The following is a 21,105-nucleotide window of genomic DNA, read 5'->3' as shown; positions in this document are numbered from 1 at the left end:
AAAAGTTGCTGTGCAGGATGGATCTTGGTGGGTTCCAGGTGCGAGCCCCCACAGCATTCCCCCAGGTGCTCAGTCCAGAGGGATTTTAACTGTCCCAAGGAAAGGTGAAAAAAGGGGAAAGAAAAGAAAGGAAAAACAAAAACAAACAAAAAACCCAAACCAAACAAAACAAACCCCCAAAAACAAAAAAATCAACCAACCAGGAGGAAAAGAAAAATTAAGCTTCTCCCCCTCAATAGCTACACACTAGCTAACCAAAAGAAAAAGGGAAAAAATAAGAAAAAACCTCTCCATCCCTTGCCGTGTGTGGCTGACTCTGCCTCTCAACGCTAGCCAGTGGAGGAGGGTTTCTGAAAACAAACTGTGCACTTCTCCCCGGCTTTGCTCTCAGACACAGCACCAAAGGTACAAAGTGCAATATCCAGCACAAACCCAACAGACGACTGGAGGTACAAACACCATAACATCACCCTAGGACAGGCCTAAATGTTCAAAATCAGGGAAAGAGTTTCTCCTTGCATGCTGTCCTCAAGTTCCCAGGAAATATTCAGAGAAGCATATGTCATGTGGTCTTTGCTTCTGGCATTTGCAATACTGCAAAGGATTTACATGAACAGATATGTGTTTTCTTCCAATTAGGTTACTTTCTGCAATGGATACCACCCTCTCTTTAGAGAAGGTGCCCAGTGCTTTTTCACTGTTTGAGCACTATGCAGACAGTCCAGGACAAAGCAATCAACACTCCTTACAACATGTGGCTGGTAAGAAACTCTGGATATTGTCTTCACAAAAGCTAACATTTTGGAAACACTTTGAAAATTTCAGGAATCTAAAAATAGAATCTATTTGAGAAATGTAGATTTACAAACCATATAATTAGCAATCAGAGTTGAATGTAAAATGAAGTTTAATTGTGCACAAATGTTTGGCTTATAGTAGGTACAGTAAGATGATCAAGAGGGAGAAGTGCTAAATTAGAGGATTCTTGCATCATTTCAGACATCTGTACCTCAGACAAACTAAAGGTCCCAATCTGTAAACCTCCCAGGGCTAAAGAAGTTGCTTTTCCTTGCATGCAGAGATAGAAGAAGCAATCAAAGGGTCTCTTGAGCTCTCTTCCTCCTATGGTGGAAGATCCAGAATATGGGAATGGTATGGGAATGAGGGCAGGGGGCTGGTTGATGGCTGAGGTCCCTGGACTTGTCACAAGAGAATGGAGGCACCTGAAACTCCCAAGGGATGTGAAGGGAAAGTGGTTAACTATAGCTAGAAACAGCCTCTGCCTAGGAGGGTAGTAGTGCAAATTGCACAGGAGAAAGAGGTTTACTTATCTCTGATATTTCATGTCCTTTAAAAAGCCTGACTGGGCTTTTTGCTCTGCCTGCAAATATAGGTGTATTATCTAGATCTGGACAGCTGTCAACAAAGATCTTGTCAGCATCATTTTGAAGGATTCGTTTTCTTCATAATGAGACCTCACTCCAGGGTTTCACTTTCAAGAGAACAGTGGTTTAGGGATCTCCCATCTCACTGTCATGCTTTGTGGCCTCCCCTTCGTCATCACACGCACCACTGCCATCACAGTCACTCCATGGGTTTTGAAGGGAAGCCCCTTTCTCATGTGTTTGGTCCCTGAGCACTGAAACTAGAGCATTAAACTCCCTAAGGTGCTTTTTTTAACTGGCTGGATTTTCAAGACTAATGGGACATTGGAGAAGTGCCCACCTTGTGCAGACTCTCTGGTGTCCAATAAGAGCTGAATGCACTTAGCAGTGTCAGTATGGAGAGAGTGTCTCTCTGCTCTACACACTGGTTTTAATGGACTTGGAGTAACTCAAATACATCTGAGATGTAATGTCCTTGTCAGATGTGTATGAATTTGCCTGTGGCATTTGAAGCTTCTCAGGTGAAGCTGGACAGGCGTTTGTGCATGCAGCATTATCACAGTGTCATTTTCTGAGGAAATCAGATAAAAAGACCATTTTTGCAACTCTCCCTGCCAGTTAACTTGCTGGTGTGGATGTGCTGTGTGTCCTGGCTTAGTTCCTGAACTTCCTCTTGCAGTCCCATCAGTGCAGCCATTCATTCCTCCTAGGCTGCTGCCTACTGGTCATACAGGAGGACAGAGCCCTGTATTTCATTTTCCCCACAAGCCATTCCAAAATTTATTTCCCTAAACTGCTGAGGTCTGCTTTCTTGGTTAGTTTGCATTAGCTACTGTGTTTTCTGGCTCCAGACCAGTTTGCTTTGACAAACTGCAAATGAATAATTGTTCACTAGTAAGAGATCTTCGAAGCTCATTATCCTTTATGCTCACCTGATCTCTAACATACCTAGTTTTCTGCCTTCACTTTTACTTCAAAGTATTTCAACTGCTATCATGATTTTTATTTTGGCAAGCAGTAGAGAAAAGCATTTTCTGTTTTTTCTTATTTATTTGATAAATTTATTTGTTTTTTTAAAGGTTACAACCTTCCTGAAGGAAAATAATTGCATGTGTACATGAAACCTGATTTGGAATTAAATGGATTGAATAAATAATTTATCACATACTGGAGAACATCTTCAGAAACTTGGAATTTTATTTGACTGAAGCCATATGATGAAATGCATATGAATGTGCTGGATTTCTTCAGTCCATGTATTTTCCTTCAGAAAGAATCTTGTTTAACTGAACAATTTCTTAGAACATTATTTTCATCACTTCAGATACATCTTTCTTTCAAAATGCCCTCCATTTCCAAATTTTCCATATTCTCTAATGAAAAGCCCTTTTCCCTCAAATTCTTCCTTCTTTCATGTAATCCATTTCCATCCATAAATGCATTAGCATAAAAAAACCCTTGCAGCATGCCGTTGAGCATAATGGGATCCAGGTTCTGCTTGAGAATAGAAGAGCAGGAATAATTTAAAAAAAATTTCCAAAGCCCACTGCAAGTTCTGGCCTTTTATGCTGGAAGGTGAGGACCTTTGCTGGTTGTAAAAAAAGTTTCCAACAGAGACATAGAGGAATGTATCTGCTCTCCTTCTTCAAGTACACAATGCTGAGGAAATATTGTTTCTCATTACAAAACTCATGGATTACTGTGGAGATTACATAGCATGACAGAAAACTTCCTTACACCACAGGACTTCAATGAAAACTGATGGGAACACATGCCACTTTTCTGTCGAAAAATATAATTTAGTCAAACTCATTAAAATACCTCACTTTTTTATTAAAATTCACTTTAAAAGGGACCACTTAAAAGAGGACAATGCACACATCTTCTGTTTCTGAAAAGAATAGTTCAGCTTCTTGTTTTGGAATTGCTTCCTTTCAAATTGCTTCATATTATGCAAAAGGAAATTAGAAATCAAATGTTTCTCAATGTTGCTGAACTGAATTTTGATCTATGATTTTTTTCTTCTTTTTTTTTCAGAAGTTTCATTCAGTAAACTAGCTTCTGTTCAGATTTGGCATAATAATAAATCTTGCAACTGTGGGGTTTCTGTGATCAAAAATAGTGGTTTCTAGGCAACTTCATGTGGAAAAAAATGGTTTCCCCACCATGTCCACTGAAAGGAAGTATTTTCCTAAAGATGATAAATTTCTTAATTGCCAACTCTAGATGCAGTCAAAAGACAAAATGAAGATTGTTTTTAGAAATAAGAAGGATAATTTTTTTTCAATGGGAAGCAGATGTAATGCTACTGTACTGGTAGCTCTCTGTATAAATCATAAGGAAACAGCCAGCATCTGCAATTGCCTTGTTCATGCCACAGGGGATCATCATCATTACTGTGGAGATAACTGAAAAGAAAGCTAAAGCTTTCTGCTGAGATTCTAAGAGAATTCATGAAATATGGAAATTTACTGGGTGAAGAAATAGAACCATATATTTTCGTTCCCTGCAATCACTTTAACAATTATAATCTTTTGGGGCTTTTTGCTTCTTTATTTCCCCTCCCTCTCTTCTATGACATAATCACAGAGGCAAACAATATCTCATCTGGTGCTGGATCTCTGTCAATCTGGAGACAAAAGTTTGTGTGAAAGCTGGGGAGCCTTGGAAATCTTTGAAGCACTTTGTGAGGAATGCTCCTGGTAGCCCCATGGGCTTCAGGTGCTTTGGCAGAGCTCAGGTTCAGCTGCAAACCAAGAATTCTCAGTCCGCCGGGTCTGTGTGGAAATGACCATGGCAGGAAGGAGTGCCAAGCTGTGTGTGTGCAGCAGGAGTCCACCCCAGAGCAGGGGTGGACCCGGGAGTGCAGGGAGCCTCCTGCTCCCCAGTGCATTTAGAGCCTTCTCTCCCTGAAGCACATCCCTGCTGCTGTCAGCGTCAGAAGCACTGGCAATCCCCTCCTGGTGTGGCAGGTCTTTTCCCCTGCCCACATTTCTGGGATCAGTACACACATCTCTCTGGAGAAGGGTGTAGGTGATGCTGTGTGCTGGGTTTGGGTGGTATGAGTGCTAGGACTGCACCTTATTTTGTCCAAACTCGTGAGGGAAATGAGGGGCTTCCAACGCTGAGCTGATCCTTTTTTCTGTTGCTAGTTTATGAGGATCTGTTGCTCTAAAACCGCACCAGTAGTCTGTAATTCCAGCAGTATTTCCTGCTGTACTTGTTCTGTGGAAATAAGCAACCTGAGTGAAAATAAGCAATTGGGTTGACTCATGAATTTGTGGGTAATTTGGCTGAAAACACAAGAGCACGTGTAACAATGGGAGACTCTCCTCTCAGTCCCACAGACGCCGACTGTCATACCTCAGGAGCCAAACTCAGCCACCAGCACCTCCATTGCTGTCTACTGGGCTGTGAATGACGGGGACACCATCGACTGCTTCCAGGTCTACTGTATGGAGGAGCTGCCAGCCAGCAAAGATGCAGGGGGTGCGTAAGGTCTTGCCCTTTCTGCCCTGGCCTGGGGTAAGCACATGGGAGGATGAGCTTCAGGGGAGCGCCCAAGACATGGGAAGAAGAATGGCTGTGAACACATCATGTATAGATCCAAAGCCAGTATTGGGGGAGATCATGAGGAAGATGCTGTTTCTTTTCCTCCCCCTTGTCTCTGCAAATGCAAGATAATATCATGGTCTGTAAAGTCAATGGAAGATGTTTTCACCTGTAGAAGTGCCTTTTCATGAAGAGGCCTGACCATCAGAGAGGATGTGCCCATGCTGCCCTGTTGTTACCCATGGGGACTGCAGACAGAGCTGCCAAGGGGACAGGTTTCATTATGTTCTTAGGACCCTGCATGTGCTCCAGAAATATGTCCCCATTGAAAATGCATTAGGAAAAGGTATTCAGTATTTCCACATGTAGACAAACAGTTTTTTCAAAATATTTCAGATGTTAAAAAATGAAATTTAATAAAGGTGATTGAAATGCCCATTTGTTAAAAAGCTCAAAGTAGAACATAAAGTCACTTTTAGTAACCAGGCTCTGCACAAATCCATGTATGCAGGCTAAAGGATGTTAAGGGCTTTTTGTAGTATGTAATTTATAGCTAAGTACTATATAGTTCATTATGAGGAATCGTTTATAGTGCTATGTAGCTCATTATGAGGACTGAGGGCAAAAATCTCCACTTGCCATGAATGGCAGTTCTGTACTCTCAACTCAAGGTCACGTCAAAAGCTTTCTGCCCGAGTGAAATAGGGAGATCTTGGCTAGTAATAATTCCTGGATTTTTTTTTTAATTGACTGGTTTTAATATGTTATTTGAGAGGCCAAATTGTAAGCCCTATCAGTGCAACCACGAGTTTGAGGTCCTGTGCATGTGTGTGTTCTCCTAGCTTTAGTGGAAGAGTACAGAGTGACAGTGAAAGAGAGCCACTGCATTCTGGAGGACCTGGAGCCAGATCGCTGCTACAGTGTGTGGGTCATGGCTGTGAATGGCACAGGCTGCAGTTTACCCAGTGAAAAAGCCATTTTTAAAACAGGTATGTACATTTTTTTTTTCCTTTGATTATTACAAGTCTCAGGTCCTTAGACCAACTTAGTCCACAGCGTTACTGACACAGAAGAAACTGCTTCATTTAGCTCTTCTGGCAGATAGGAGGCAGTTCAGGTCATTCCCCTGTTCACTAAGAGATACTGGAGTACTTGTTCCTGAGAGGAAACTTGAAGGCATTCAGATTTGGAGATGTTTCCAGCACTGGGCCACATGGCTACAGCATCATTGTGTTATTTATCTTCTGAGTGTGTTGCAGTGCTCCATGGAAGCTCTGGGAAAGCCACCTGGCTGCTCCCTGCTGCTGCTCCCTCTCCTGCCCACAGTGGAGAAAATGGCTGCATGTTTTGCCTCTCTGCCATCCATCTGAATACATCCATGTTGTATTGAATTAAGATATTAATTTTTCAAGGGAAGGGCTGCTTTACTGAGGTTACATGCTGTGTCTTGCTCAGTGGGACACAAATCTCAGGTGTGCCTGATAGGCTCTGCTGTTGTTCAAGTAGCATAAATTGAGATGAGTAACTAGATGAGTATTGCTTATGAGCTTCATTTGTCTAATTCATTATTCTGAGCATTAATTTCTTTAATAATTTGTATTGACAAAACTATTGCTTCTTGAATTACAAGCAGGAAGAAGCATCCTTGTGTTTGAAGCCCTCCTGTCAGACAATTTTTTCAATGCTACAGGATAAAAACAATTATCCTATTCCTTCAGTCACAAATACAGGCTAGGATATCTAACAATATAATATTTAAAAATTCTGTACCACAGTGAGTTTCTTGTCGAAAGCACTTGGCAGCAGCCACAGCTTCAAGCCTTTTGCTTCATCTACTAGACTTCAAATCTGTTGATAATTCTCACCGATACATAATTTGTGATTTATATTTTAACAAATGTTGTTTTCCAGATAACTCAAAGAGGAAATTCAAATTTTTGGCCTCAGCAATGCAACTGTGCACATGGTGCAGGCTTTCTGCCAAAAGCACAAATAATTATGAGTTATTGCTAGCTAATATATCATAATTTTAAAGGGGGGTTTCACCTTTCTGAAACCATTATTTTTAAGAAATCTCATTGTCTTTTAGTGTCAGGCTCACCATCCATACTTTTTCATAAAAATTGAATCCTTCTAATAAAAGTTAATTTATATGAGTTTTTAATGGCTTCCTTCAGCCTGTTTCTTTAAGGAAACAAATAAACTTGGTAAAATGTGGGCTTATTGAACACCTTCCTTTAAAGCTCAGTTGAAGTCCCTCTGGAGTGCCTGAGCCCCAGATGGACTTTTGAGGACACTGTTGAGACTGGCTGATACAAAATTGCTGCATCTCTTCAACACCTAAGGCAGAAAGAGGAGCACCAATAATGGTAGCCAGTTCTTCAGTGGTAGTCCAGCTGCTTTGACATAAAGATAAAATACTTCAATTTTTCAAGTAGCCCAATGAACTCAGAAGCAAAAATGTAGAGTTTATTTTTAGTAATTCAGATTAAAAGTTTGCACGCACAAGAAGATAATTTTCTGGTATATGTAATTATAGGAATATACACTTTAGTAGCTGAACAAAGCTGAACTGCACAAAGTTCCAGTTGTTGGGAGCACCTACAAAATTTCTCTGTTGGCACTGCACCCATGGAGATGCCAGTGTAGCCTGGAGAGTTGTGGGGAATGCAGGTAGATGCTGCTGTAGCACCCCCCCAGAACCCCCTGATTCCTGCTTCTCCACCTCCCAGACTCAGAGCTTGTCCTTCCCTCTGCTGAAGAACATTCTGTTTCCAAACAGTATTTTCTGTGAGGGGATGACGCTGAAAGCAGGAAGTATCCCTCTAACCCCCCTGATCCATCCCTCACTACTGATCTCCTGGTGATCTGTCCTCGCAGTCCTGAAGACACAGGAGTGAACACACCTACTGCTGTTGCTCAAAACCTGCATGATTCTCACCCTGTTGGCTCTTTGCCTGTTATACAATCACTTACATGAGTTCCAGAATATTAGGATGAAATTAGATTATGTATTCTAGCTACAGTTAATTTGTTAAAAATTTTCAGCAGCACAGCAACAGCTTTTTCTGGTATGCTCACTTCAGCTACTCTTTAGACAGATATTTTGAAATTACAGTAAAAAAAAGCTTAATGTCTTGTGACATACTGTTTACACTTACATAGCTGTAGGTATGTGTGTAAGCTGCTGAATGCAAGTATTTGGGGATTCAGGTATTAATTTTTCATTCTTTACCAAGGATGCCTTTAGAAACAGACAATAATCAAGTTTACCAGAAGAGAATTAAGGAACAATTGCTAAGGAACCTACAAAGAGATATTACCAGATGATGCTCTATCCTACAAATTCATTATTCTGCTGAATACATATATTAGCTGTTCATGCAGTCAAACATAAAGTAAATCTTAGCTTGAACTTCTAACCTCCTGATTTTCACTAACCCAGGAAACTGTTAAATATCCGTGGGTGTTTTTCTTTCCTTTTCTAGTAAAACCAAATCATTTTTCTTAAAAAACAGAATGCATCTGGAATGTTTCCTGTAGTTCTGTTAGATTATCTTGCCATAAAATCATCTAATCCCTACTTTTGGTTTAGGTTTCCTATTTGGTACACCAAAAGTAAAATTAATTTTTATGATTTTTTTTTTTTTTAAATAATACCCTTTCTTTCAGGATTGGCATTAGGACTGTTTATGTGAGTTTCACAACAGGTCGTAAGGTGTTTTCTATTGCTATTTCCCAAAATGGGAAAAAGCAAGAGAACACAACTGGTCCATTTTCAGCCTACAGTGTTGAATGTGCAGTTTCGCACAATAGCTTTTGATTACTTGCAGCTAGTGCATTATTTTATATTCCATTTTTTGTATTGCAGTTGGGCCTGTAGCTCTCAAAGAGAATCTCTAAAAAGGGGAAATTACAGGACCGAATTTTAGCATTGCAAAAATAACCAGGACATAATTAAACAGAAAATCAGCAAAGTCTCCCTGTCATTTTTGCAGCAGCACATTTGTTTCTGATGCAGTTCATGCAGGGCCGGCTGAGGACAGGATTGAGGGGATGCTACAGGAGAGCTGTAGGCAGTGCTGCCTCGGTGCAGATTGGCAGAAATGAGGAAACACAGCTCGAGGAAAGGCATAAAAATTCACCATTCTAAGGATGTGACAAACGCACAATATTCACAATTACTTCCCCAGCATGTTTTTATTGTTTGTTTTCCCTGTAATGCACCCCTCTGCCATTCAAATACAAACAAGCAGAACACCGCTGGATGGGCAAAAATCCATCGCGTGGGTTTTCAAGGAGGTGGCTGTTCCTTCCCCTCCAAAGATGCCCCTCGGGCACCCTCCTCGCAGCGCAGCTAACCTGTCCTTTTGTCCCCAGCGCCCGCTGTGCCCACTATCAAGGCGGAGGACTGCACCGTGTGTTGGGACACAGCCACTGTCCGCTGGCGTGCCGAATCCCGGTCCGCCGAGTCCTTTATCCTGGAGTACTGCCGGCAGCACTCTCCGGAAGGAGAAGGTCTCAGGTCAGTGCCCCTGGGTCAGATCACCACCGCTGGTGACTGTCCCACAGACCGCGCCTCGTTACGCAAGAGATAATTCTGCCCGCAGCCACGCAGGGAACAAATCTGCTTCTGTGTGCTGAGGAATTTAAGGGGCAGCCACTAATCTGTGAGATTAGGCTGAGACATAAAAATACTTCCTTTTTATTCTGCTTAACCGGACAATCTCTTCCATTCGGGGCTAAACCCGTGGAGATGCTGTGCTGTCTGCAATCAGCCAGAAGCCTCGGGGCTGTGCCGGGCAGGGAAGATGCGGTGCCCCGGGGCAAGGCAGAGCAGGGCAGCTCCACGAGTGATGGAGGAGCATGGCCCGGTTTGCTCCTCGCTCTGTGGAGAACAAGACAGAAGTCTCTGTGCATAGCAAGGGTTATACGGGTCTCTCAGTAATATTTGTGATCTGTCTGTGCTGTCTTGGACGTGCATGCAGAGGCCTCTCAATGCACAGCTGAGCTCAGTGCTGCCCGGCTCTGCAGGCATGACACAGGGCTCCAAGAGCAGCTTTGAAATTCGGAGTGGTGATTGTTTATGGCAGACCCTCTCTGCTTTCCCCCATGCTAAGCCTGTGCTGCATAGAGAAGACGAGGAGGGATGCTGGCAACCCTGAGCTGTGTAATTGTGCACTGTGCTGAAATGCAGAAAAAAATGTTGCAGGATCATAGAGTCTTAGAATAGCCTCAGTTGGAAGACACCCTAAAGATCATCTCGTTCCAACCTCTCAGCCGTAGGCAGAGAATTACATGCTAGTCTGTATGTCCTTAGAGCTTGGGGGTCTTTGTTTGCCTTTTAAAAACAGAGACAATATTCAAGCAAAATACAGCTGCGAAGGTCTGAAAAATTTTGTGAAGTGGAGAAGGGTGAGTTACCATAAAGGACTCTGTGGACAACCCTGGGGTTGTATTTTTCACCTCCTGAAAAACCTGATTAATGTCTTCACCTCTGGACTAATTCACGTGGCCATCATAAAGATAGGGTAAAGAGGGAAGGGTTCATGCCCTGCAGTGAAAATTAGTTAAGTGGACTGAAGTGTTCGTAGCTTTGTAGGAGAGAAGTACAACTGTGAAATTGTGAATGCCTTGCTCCTTACAAAAGTAGGCTGAAAACTGAAATTAAAAATTTCTGTGTGGGTGGGAGACTTTTTATCATGCAGTACGAGTGTGCTGCATTACTGCAATGAAGGAGAGGTCTCACCCAGTTCTCCTGCCTCTTAGAGGGGCTTGCTCTGTTTTCTATTTCATGATGCCATCAGGTCGCTGTCAACCAGCCAAAGTCACTGTTGGTCAAAGATAATGGAGCTGCTCCTGAAACATAAGTTGGTTGTTTGCCCTTAAGTTCCTGTGCTGTCATCTAAAATTGACTTTTTTTCTCAAAATGAAACCAGAAACTGTGCTGATTTCTGTAATCCATAAGCAAGGTGTTGGTAACACCAAGTGTTTGCTTGTGTGGTTGTAAATGTGGCAAAAAAGCTTCCAGAACAGACCCCTTTGCTTTCTCGAGTGACCTTGTGTAAAATCTAACGTGTTTATAATTACACTGAGTCACATTTGACTTTTTGGCCTCCCTGTCAGCAGAAGCTGGCCTTTAACTGTGACAAGTGTGAAAACTTTCCACAGGACAAAATAATAAATTTTCTCAGAATTGCTATAGTTTAAAATTCTCTATTTGTAGAAGATCTTTGACCTCTTTTTGTGTGTCAAAGGCAATGTTTTGCCACTTAATTTCCCTGAAAAAATGTCCTTCTTTCTTTTTCCTAAATCAATCCCCTGAAATTAACCTGGAAATCTTCTGTAGTGTCACGAATTGTTATAATAATGGAGGGTTTTTTTAAAGACTTCTGTTTAAGGTTTTACATAAAACTGAGAGGGGAAAAGCCCACTGGTAGATGGAGAACACTGCCTCTATGACTCGTATCCAAGGCCACCAAAGGTGCAGTTTAGAATTAGAAACCAACTTGAATAGAAGGCAATCAACTTGACTAGAGGCCAAGTACCTATATAAGGTACAATAAAACCCTGAGTCTATGCACACTCAGAATTTTGGTCTTAAATCTTGTAGATTCTTCTGGGTTTTTTTTCCTTGAAAGCTTGGAGTTTGTTCTTTGCAGGTTTCCTGAGCAACATGCTTCTTGGGGATCAGCCAAATGTGGAGCCCTCTCATAGACAGCCTGTGCCTTTTGTGCTTTCACAACCCTGAAGCTAAGCAATTTCCCAGTCCCTGGGTAGGAGTTCAAACACATTTCTCAGCAACCCTAGAAGGTTCTTTCAGTTGCTGCTGTGGGCACAGTGTGAAAGCAGAGGTCAGGAAAGAACATTCCAGAAAAGTTCCGGAGAAGGCAGCATGCTCCCATCTCATAAGGCTGTTCTCACAGATGTCATTCTGAAATCTCTCCCAAGGTAAAGGACACTGCTGAGGGAGCAAACAGTGAGAAATTATTGAAAAGCTAGAGAGAGATGTGGTCTAAGTCAGCCCCATGAAAACTTCAGCATGCCACAGGATTACAGTATGGCTGAGGTGGGAAGGGACCTTTGGAGATCACCTAGAGTAACACCCCTGATCAAGCAGGGCCCCCTAGAGCCAAATGCCCAGGATGCTTCTGAATAACTCCAAGATCATCTTTGGAGCAATCCCAGCTCCCCAGGGAGAGAATATGAAGCACATCTGGAAATGAAACCTCACTGAAGTCTCCTTTCAAATATTGTCAAAAAACAAAACAAACCAAACTAACAAAAAACCACAAACCCCCCCAAAACATGCAAAAAACCCTATCAACCGACCAACCAATAGAACTCCACCCAAATCTACATTTTCCCTTCTCCTTTCTCTCTTCTTGCCTCCTTGCCACTTGAGGGACCTGATTTCATATAGCATCATCTTAAATCTTCAGCAAAAATGAGTCCCTGTCCTGCTGCACTGGTTTTAAAGCTCCTTCCCAGGTTGAATCTTTTTCCAGAATCTTTATGAGTGACGCTTTGAAATGTTTCTTTCAGTTTCAAGAGCTCTGCTATTTTCTCACTGTTCAGCCTCTTTGTGTTGAGAAGTCAATGGAGTTGTGGGTGGAAGATGAAAAGCTGTGAGAAATGTAGTCCAGGGATTAGGTATGTAGGCTGTTCAGATGGAAAGCCTGTGTCACATCATGAGGAATCTGTAAGACTCTGGGAGGCAGAAATAAGTGAAGTATGTGGTGAGCTTGTGAAAGGGGAAGTTACTGAATGTCATCCTCTCTGACAGTGCAAGACCCGGCACTTCTAGGGAATTAATTTTCCATTTTCCTCATGGAGTGAGCCTGATGCTGGAACAAGATGAGCAAGTCTCCCTCCTCTTTCATTGCCCACATGATAGTCCTGGTGGCTCAGGAAACAGGGTGTTGGAAACACAGAACCAACCTTCCCTCTAGCTCTGCCAATTGCAGATAGCAGCAAGCAGGGGCTGTTTTGGGGACCTAATCCCAAAACAGTCTGAGCTGGGAGAGGGAGAGGGAGAGGGAGAGGAGAGGGAGAGGGAGAGGAGAGGAGAGGAGAGGAGAGGAGAGGAGAGGAGAGGAGAGGAGAGGAGAGGAGAGGAGAGGAGAGGAGAGGAGAGGAGAGGAGAGGAGAGGAGAGGAGAGGAGAGGAGAGGAGAGGAGAGGAGAGGAGAGGAGAGGAGAGGAGAGGAGAGGAGAGGAGAGGAGAGGAGAGGAGAGGAGAGGAGAGGAGAGGAGAGGAGAGGAGAGGAGAGGAGAGGAGAGGAGAGGAGAGGAGAGGAGAGGAGAGGAGAGGAGAGGAGAGGAGAGGAGAGGAGAGGAGAGGAGAGGAGAGGAGAGGAATATAGCACAGCTGGGAGCAAACTCAGAGGTATTTGCTCTTTATTTTTAGCTTCAAGAGCTTTTTTCCACTCGTGGTGCACCCTTTCTGTATGCTTCCACATGTATCTTGAGAAGCTTGCATACTTTCACCCTAACTCCATGTCAGTGATAGCAGCACAGCTCTGGAGGTACTGTTTCAGTGGGATCTTGGGGGTGGAAATGACAATTATAGCACAGAGGGTGTTGTGAATCACTGCAAGGCATATCGTTTGCTGGGTACAGGCGATATTAAAAAATATCCCCTAGATGTTGTTTCCTTTAAATAAATGAGGATGCTGATGAGAGAAACGAGCATGAAAACACAGCATAAGATTTCCCAAAAACCAGAAAAATCACAGATTTAGCAGAAAACTGCTACTATAATATTCCTTGGCAAGTTAAAGGTGAAGGAACATGCAAGTCCTTTTTGTTCTGCTTTAAATAGGATATACCTGATATTTGGAGAGTGGATTTTCAGTCTTACAGATTCCTCTTACAATGAAAGGGATTGAGAGGGGATACTTAAAAATATTTAAGTTCAAATTCTTCTTGACTTTCTAGGTACTAACTTTTGTGTCAACGATACCAAGAAATTGAGAGGACAGTGTAAATAAGATAACATTTAATCTAAAGACCAGGGTGCCTCACACTTTGGTAACAACATTATTACATTTTAAATCATCTATAAAGTGGGCAGGTGTATATAAAGTAGGAACTATCTGACATTAGAAATGTTGTAGGTGGATTTCTTTTTATTTCAAAATTACAGTTCACTACTTAAGGTGAGCTTAAGGAAGATCCATCTGCAGTGCTTGTTTCAAGAAATCAGAAATGAAACAGCCTTCCACCAACACAGTCAGGATGCATTTTCCCTCGCCTTCTCCTACACATAACCTGTGTGCTGTAAGCTAAGCACTAATCATACCTTCTCCTCATCTCTGCTTTTGCAGAGTCAATCTAAAGCATGATAAACTCCTGTGATTGCTGAGGAGCCTCAGTATTCACTCTCCCCTTTCAACCTACCCTCTAGATAGGAGAGGCAACAGATATCAAGACCTATTTCTTTCTTGTATCCAGCTTCTTTTGTGCTTGGATCTGGCTCAGAATGTAGCAAGTGAAATTCCTTCTTGTCAGCATATTCTGTATCATTAGTTGGCAGCAGCAGGACTGTTTTTAAGCCTTAATCGTAGCTAAAATTGATGGGCTCTTATTCTTAGGCAGCTTAAAGCTGGCTGAAATAGATTACCAAGCAGAGAATGCTATTAGAAAATCTGATCACCGTTTTACAGCCCAGATCTGCTTGAAGTCAAGATTTTTCTGTCTTACTATTACAACTGAAAAGCAGCATGCTATTGCCCTCTGGTTTAAACATGCATCCTAATTCTGATTTGGAGAATTCTGTATTTGTAAGAGATGTAAGTCTGAACTTTGATTGCTGACCTTATTCTGCAAATGACTGGAACCAACACGTTCTCTAAATTCCTGTAAGATATCTCTGGGATCCACACTCCAGAATATGAATACCCCATGTTTACTCATTATGCCACAATGTAATTTTCTAATTGAATTTACAAATTATTTTGTGTTTTAATATTTAATCATCTGATAAATAGTACATAGTATAAAAAGAAGATCTCCAAATTTCTTTGGAAGGTTGCTGACTTACATGACATTTTCCAGAAGACAGAAGAAGGAGGCATGTACAGGGCATCACTGTGCTTAGGGCATGCTGATCTACATAGTGCCACAGACAGCTTTCAAGGAATAGCTTAAGATATCCTCTTTTCATGTCACTTGTAACTTTTTACTCAAAACTCCTCTCTGGTGGTCTGTGCTTCAGATTCACATCAAAGATGTCAGTGTGCTGCTTTTAAGGAACAGATTGGGTAAGCCTTGCCTAGGAAGCATGGGCAAATTTTTTCAACGCTTAGATGCCTACTTCTTTTCCCCTATCTCCACTTATATCCTGTTTTTTTCTTTCTCTCACTTCTTTCATATTTGCCTCCTTTCTCCGTTCCCGTCTTGTTGTTTTCTTCAATCCATCATTTTTTTGTCACCTATACTCAAGTCTAAAGAGCTTGTGTTCTTGTCAGTCAATTCATCAGGTTACACCTCTTCTCTAAACCTTTCAGCCTGCCGTGCTGTCAGTGCCTTGCTGAAGTGGTCTTTCAGTCAGGGCCTTGGTGAATCATGAGGGTGAAGCAAACCATGCCATTTCTGCCATTACTACCATTTCTCTTCACTGCACCAGTTCAGCATTAATGTAACACATTCCCTGAAAGTGGCATAGTCTTGTGCTGATCACACTGGAGCCCCAGACTCTCTGAAATTCTTTTAAATTGAAGGAACAGATCACAGAAGCACCCAGTGCATTTTCTCGATGCTCTCAGTCACTCCTAATGACAACTGTCAGTGCAAAATACCTGTCACAGACTAATAAAGATGACACACCAGTCTTTTCTGAAGGTGCTGTTCTCCTAGAAAGAGATCTGTGTGGTGTAAGCAGGAATCTGGTGCACTAAGAGCTCTGAGATTTTTACCTCGATGTGATAAATGCAGCAGAAGCAGGCATGTGAAAAATCCCGATGGATGAACACTGATTATTCCTCAGTTTGTACTGCTCTCTGGTGGGACATGGGCGTAAAAACACTCACCTCTAATGAATAGCAACGATCAGATCTGACTGCTGATTCGCTTACCTTAAGTCCTCTGGGGTCACAGCAATTTGTGCTGGAAAAACTAATTTATTTAATCTAGCTTCTCACAGAGGCGTTGCTTGCCATCGTGGAGAGAGACCATTGTGGGCTCCACTCTCAAACCTGAGGTGGAAGGGAAAGTGTTTTCTTACTCTCTACGGGCAGGTCTCCCTTTCTGGAATTTAAATACTTGCCTTGTTAATTCCTAAAAGCACTTCTTGGAGGAAATTACCTGCTTTATACAGATAAACAGTCTTTACTTGCAGGCATAAGATGCAGAGTGTGTATATTGTCTGGTTTTGCTGTTATCATAAGAGGCAAAAAATGAGGAAAATCAAGATCTAATGCAAGAGAATTTGTTAATAAGCCAATATTTCCTACTGTCAATGTAGAAAATAAAATGGCATCTTTTTAGCCATCCAAAATGCTTTCACTGGTACTCAGAAGCACCTGTGAAGGAGATTGAGTGGGTGCTGACTCCTGCTTTCTAGCAGTGTGTCAAGACACCAGGGTAGAGGATGTGAGGGCTGGAGTTTTTGAGGCAGTGCAGTGGGGAACGTAGTCAAAGCAGTGAACTTTGTGAAGGCAGTGAAGGCAGCTCCTCTGCTCTGCTTCCTGCAAAACTGCCCTGTTAGAGTGCATGGTACCACACAAAGACAGAGCCCAGGCTTAGCTGTTGAAGGATCTGTGGGTGAGGAGCTCCTAATGAGAAGTTAATCACCATTCTATGATGATTCGATGAAGGGAATGATTTCTGCGCTGCCTAAGATAGCAATATCAATTCTTTTGGACTTGTAACATGTAGCCAGATAGTAAAGCACAAGTGTATTCAGTGTCATGTAACTAATTAATTAAAAGGTGGGTTTTTTTTCTTCAGAAACTTGGCCATTTTGTGAAGAAAAAAAAAAAGAAAAAAAAAAAGGTGTACTTTTCACAGAAAGCAGATGAGGATTTGACTCTGTGGTGCTTAAATTTTATATGATGAATTATGCCCAAAACGATCATAAAATGATCATCACCAAATGACTGCACTGGGTGATGCAGGTGGTGCAGGAACAAAGGCCTCAAATTTCATCAGGCAAAGTGAAGACAATCCCTCAAGTGAAATGCTGAAGCTCCTACATAACTCAGTTGTTTGCGAAAACAGTGTATGCCTTTCTCATTTGGAGTTTCTTTGTGATGTTAGTTATTTCAGTAGTAAACAATACAATACAGCTAGGGAACTTAGCTGTTGGCATAAAATAATCTCCCTTAGTTTGGATACTTGCATATGTTTCAATGCATCTTCAACATTTGCAGATCTTTCTCTGGGATAAAGAAACCTGAATTGAAAGTATCCCTGGAGCCCAATGTGAACTATTTCTTCTACTTGCGGGCTGTCAACCCATTTGGGACAAGTGAACAAAGTGAAGCAGCTCTCATCTCAACTAAAGGTAGAGGATCAATTCCTAATGTCAAAACAATGGGATGGAAGGGCAAAGTAGCCAAACTTTTTTTTTTGGGAAATTATTCCTGAAGTTCCCAATATGGTTGTGACCAAGTTATTGAAGTTTTTTTTTTCCTTGCTATCTCAAATTTATATTAGTTTCTTTTTCTGCTTAAAATTAGCATAATCAGAACTACTTCACTTGAAATTTGTATATTTATGTCCTGTGTAAAACTGGTGTGATCTCAGAAGCAAAAATGTTGAATTCTGTCAGAGAGATTAAATGATTAAGTATTCTTCAGGGATCTCAGTTTGCTTGAATCTGACAGAACACAATCAGATAAAAGTTGTCATGACCTTAAAGAAAATCTCTCACAATTAAAACCTAATGGAGTTTGAGTGATGAGGAAGCATGTAAAGCAATTTTAAAATGTAATGGATGATTCAAACTCTAAGATTTCCAGATAAATTGTGTTATGTATGGTTCTTCCAAATCAGACTCAAAATTAAAATTTGCTATTTTGAAAATAGCAATTGATTGAAAATTATTCAAACTTCTTACATACTCTTAAAGACCTCTTTATCACCTATCTGCATTTCTGAGTATTAGACTGCTGTCTCAGCTTGGAAGACACCTTGCATTTGCATCTGATTTTCTGTCACTCCTACCTGCCAGCAGAAACAACCCTGTCCAGCTAAGATGGCTGTAATTGTTGTTAACATTTTATGATTCATGTCATGTTAATGTAGCCAGCCTCTCAGATCTGGTGTTTCTTTGTCATGAATTGTACCAGGAACTCGATTTCGCCTGCTGAGTGACACAGCACATCCTGCATTGCAGATCTCTTCTAATGCAACAGTGATCCACCTCCCTGAAAAAACCAAACTCACTGGGTGCGTAGCAGTATGATGATCAAAACCAAGCTGTGGAGTTAATGATGGATGCCTCACTTTAATTTTTTTGCCAATAGGCTTCTTTCACATGACACTCATTTTGTAGAAGAACTGAAATCATTTTGTTCATGCAACCTCTGGACTTCATGTGATTGACCCCCCACCCCTTTCAAACACTGCAGCATCTCAGTGAAGTCAGTGGTGGGGTTGATGTAGGTACTGGGAAGAGTTCAATGTCACACTAAGGAATGGCCAGGAAGTCAAAGGCAGTGGTACCTACTTGGAGTGCTTGATTTATTTCAGCCCATTGTCACCACTTAATCCATCAGAGTCACAAAGCAATTTTTTGCTGCCCTGAGAAGGTCAGCTTTGTGGGCTTAGCTTTTAATACATTGTGGGTAGAAGTAATCCATCTTCCATAGTTTGTTTCTCTCCTGAGGGCATTACTGGTGATGTTTTCCAAAATATTTGAGGCATTGTAGAACTAGGAAGTGCTCCTGGTATATATTAACACTATTGTACCAGGCTAGATCTATACATTGAGGGCATTGCAGGGGAGTTGACATATTGATATCAGTCCTAGGGCAAGCACAGGTCCCCTTGTATAACTTGTGCCATACTGATATGGCTTTTTAAAAGGTGATGAGGATTTACTGGTTTGAGCATTTTTTGTTGCTGTTACCACTGAATGTACACAAGATGTTTGTGCCTATGTCTGATAAAACGGACAGACTTTCTAGTTTGAACAAGGCTTCTAAATTTGAGATCTTTTAGAGAAGTCTGTCTCAGTGCAAAGACGAAAAGACTGTAAGTTGAATCTTTGCTAAAATCCTGCAGTTAGAACAGCAGAGTGAATTCAGTAGTAATTTTATGTGGTGCTTCATGATTTGACTGAAAGAAATATCACAATATGGTTTGTCTACCACCACACCCTCTCCACTGTGTTGCTTCTTCCACAAACAGGTTTCCTTCAGTCCTGGGTGAACTGCTGCCTGCTCAAGGATGTCATTACTGGGAAATTGTTGTCTCTGCCTGCAGAAGCTACAGGATTGGGATTTGCTATGAGGCAATAACACAGAGCAATGTCCTGGGATTGAGTGATACCTCTTGGTGTATGAGGTGCTGTCCTACACAAACCAGGTAAAGAGTATTCAGTCCGGTGACTTGGGAAGTTACTTTTCCTTCATGAAAATAAAGCTAGCCAGCCAGAAGAATCATGAAAGCGGACAGGATTCTTCTGCTTCCTTTATGAAAATTGAATAATAAGAGAAGGTCATTTACATCGGATCTTTAGACCCCCTTATAGTTTAATAGGTCTTATAAAGCACTTTAAAAATTAATTTAAACTAAAGCAGATGATTTTAGCACCCTTCATCAAAACAGTGAATAAAACTTAAAGAACTAGTTTGTTGCTGCTCATATCCTGATTTGCTTGACTCAACCCCAGCAAGTATATTTATTTCCATAAATTGAGCCCTTTTAGAACCTACTTCCATCAGCAGGAAATGTCAAGACTTGATGGGGAATGTTTTCTCCTGCCTTGTCCCTCACTCCCCTGCCGCTGTGGCAGGACTGCAGGGTGCTGGGGTAATGTGTATTATCAGGCCAGTGCCAGGCTGCTTGGAGGTTTGTAAGGCACCACCCTGCTGCTTTGTAGAAGTGCTCTTGGTCTAAACAAGAGTACTTTTTTCAGTGTGAAATCATATAGATGTATGAACATTACTAGCTAAATGAAACATCCCAGAGGCTTTTTTTTTCCTACAACTCCAAAGATGCCAAGTGAAAAGGCTTGTCAGGATGCCAGGCAGGGCTTGAAGTGATGCCACATTTGCTTTGCCTACATACCAAGCAAAATGCTGCAGCCACGTGATAGGCTGCTGTATGCAGCCACCTGTTAATAGATTGGAATTAAGCTGCAGGTTATTTCTGGTAAATTGCTGTGGGGAGGCTCACTGTATTCTGGTTTCCATCTTCCTGCAGCTTTCTTTACAGATTTCTTCACACTGGTGTGATGAGCGACGTCCACGTGACAGAGCACCTGGCCAGGATTGGCATCCTGTTGGATTACAGTAGTGGCAGGCTGTTGTTCTTCAATGCAGAGAGAGGACTGGTGCTGTTTGCCATCAGGCACAAATTCACCGATGCTGCTCACCCAGCCTTTGCCCTGGAGAAGGCTGGAGTGCTTACCCTGCACACAGGAATGGAGCTGCCAGAGTTCGTGAAGCAGAGCTAATGTCCTGCTTCACAGTTTCCAGAAAACTGGGAAATATGGCATCAGGGGATAGAGAGAGGAAGAGGTATGCCAGGAAGGGATAGCTAGTCTTCACTGATGCATGCCACATGCACAGCTCTCCTTCACATCATCAGTAATTGTAGTTACTGCTCAGGTACATAGTCACCCTGAACCTGGAAGAAAGTCAATTCCTTCAGATGGAGCATGCACCTAGTAATACACAGAGCAGTACTTCTAAGGGGATAAAGACATTTTGTTAGCTATGATAGTGCTAGCTGTCTTTTTAAAGTTAACAGTGAACCTGTGTATCAAATAAATGCATTTCTCACTGCAATACACGAAAGTCATTGTTTCATCCTTTGCCAGGAGAGCCAGAGCCTGAATCCAAGATGATGTGCTTGGAAAATGTATACAATTTTCAGCAAATGAAACATGCTTCAGATTGATATATTCTGGGACATAGTTTGCTAACTCTTTAATGCACAAATTAAGAAAATTTGGTCACGTGGAGACCCTTGTGTTTGCACCATGAGGGAGTCCC

At 41.8% G+C, this 21,105-nt stretch overlaps 1 protein-coding gene across 1 annotated transcript in view; it reads left to right on the top strand.

Annotated features, from left to right (window-relative positions):
* CMYA5 (cardiomyopathy associated 5) overlaps positions 1 to 20,900 on the top strand; it is a 46,483-nt gene extending 25,583 nt beyond the window's left edge. Inside the window, exons 6-13 of the mRNA XM_066338881.1 lie at positions 640 to 761; positions 4,725 to 4,874; positions 5,780 to 5,926; positions 9,318 to 9,462; positions 17,311 to 17,444; positions 18,232 to 18,331; positions 19,295 to 19,471; positions 20,312 to 20,900. Of these exons, the coding sequence (XP_066194978.1) occupies positions 640 to 761; positions 4,725 to 4,874; positions 5,780 to 5,926; positions 9,318 to 9,462; positions 17,311 to 17,444; positions 18,232 to 18,331; positions 19,295 to 19,471; positions 20,312 to 20,564 (1,228 nt within the window). The 3' untranslated portion in view covers positions 20,565 to 20,900. The remainder of the gene's footprint in view (positions 1 to 639; positions 762 to 4,724; positions 4,875 to 5,779; positions 5,927 to 9,317; positions 9,463 to 17,310; positions 17,445 to 18,231; positions 18,332 to 19,294; positions 19,472 to 20,311) is intronic.
* The last annotated feature ends 205 nt before the right edge of the window (positions 20,901 to 21,105 follow it).

Source organism: Sylvia atricapilla, chromosome Z, assembly GCF_009819655.1.
Source record: "Sylvia atricapilla isolate bSylAtr1 chromosome Z, bSylAtr1.pri, whole genome shotgun sequence".
Taxonomy (NCBI): domain Eukaryota; kingdom Metazoa; phylum Chordata; class Aves; order Passeriformes; family Sylviidae; genus Sylvia; species Sylvia atricapilla.
This window is presented reverse-complemented; position numbering and strand designations above follow the sequence as displayed.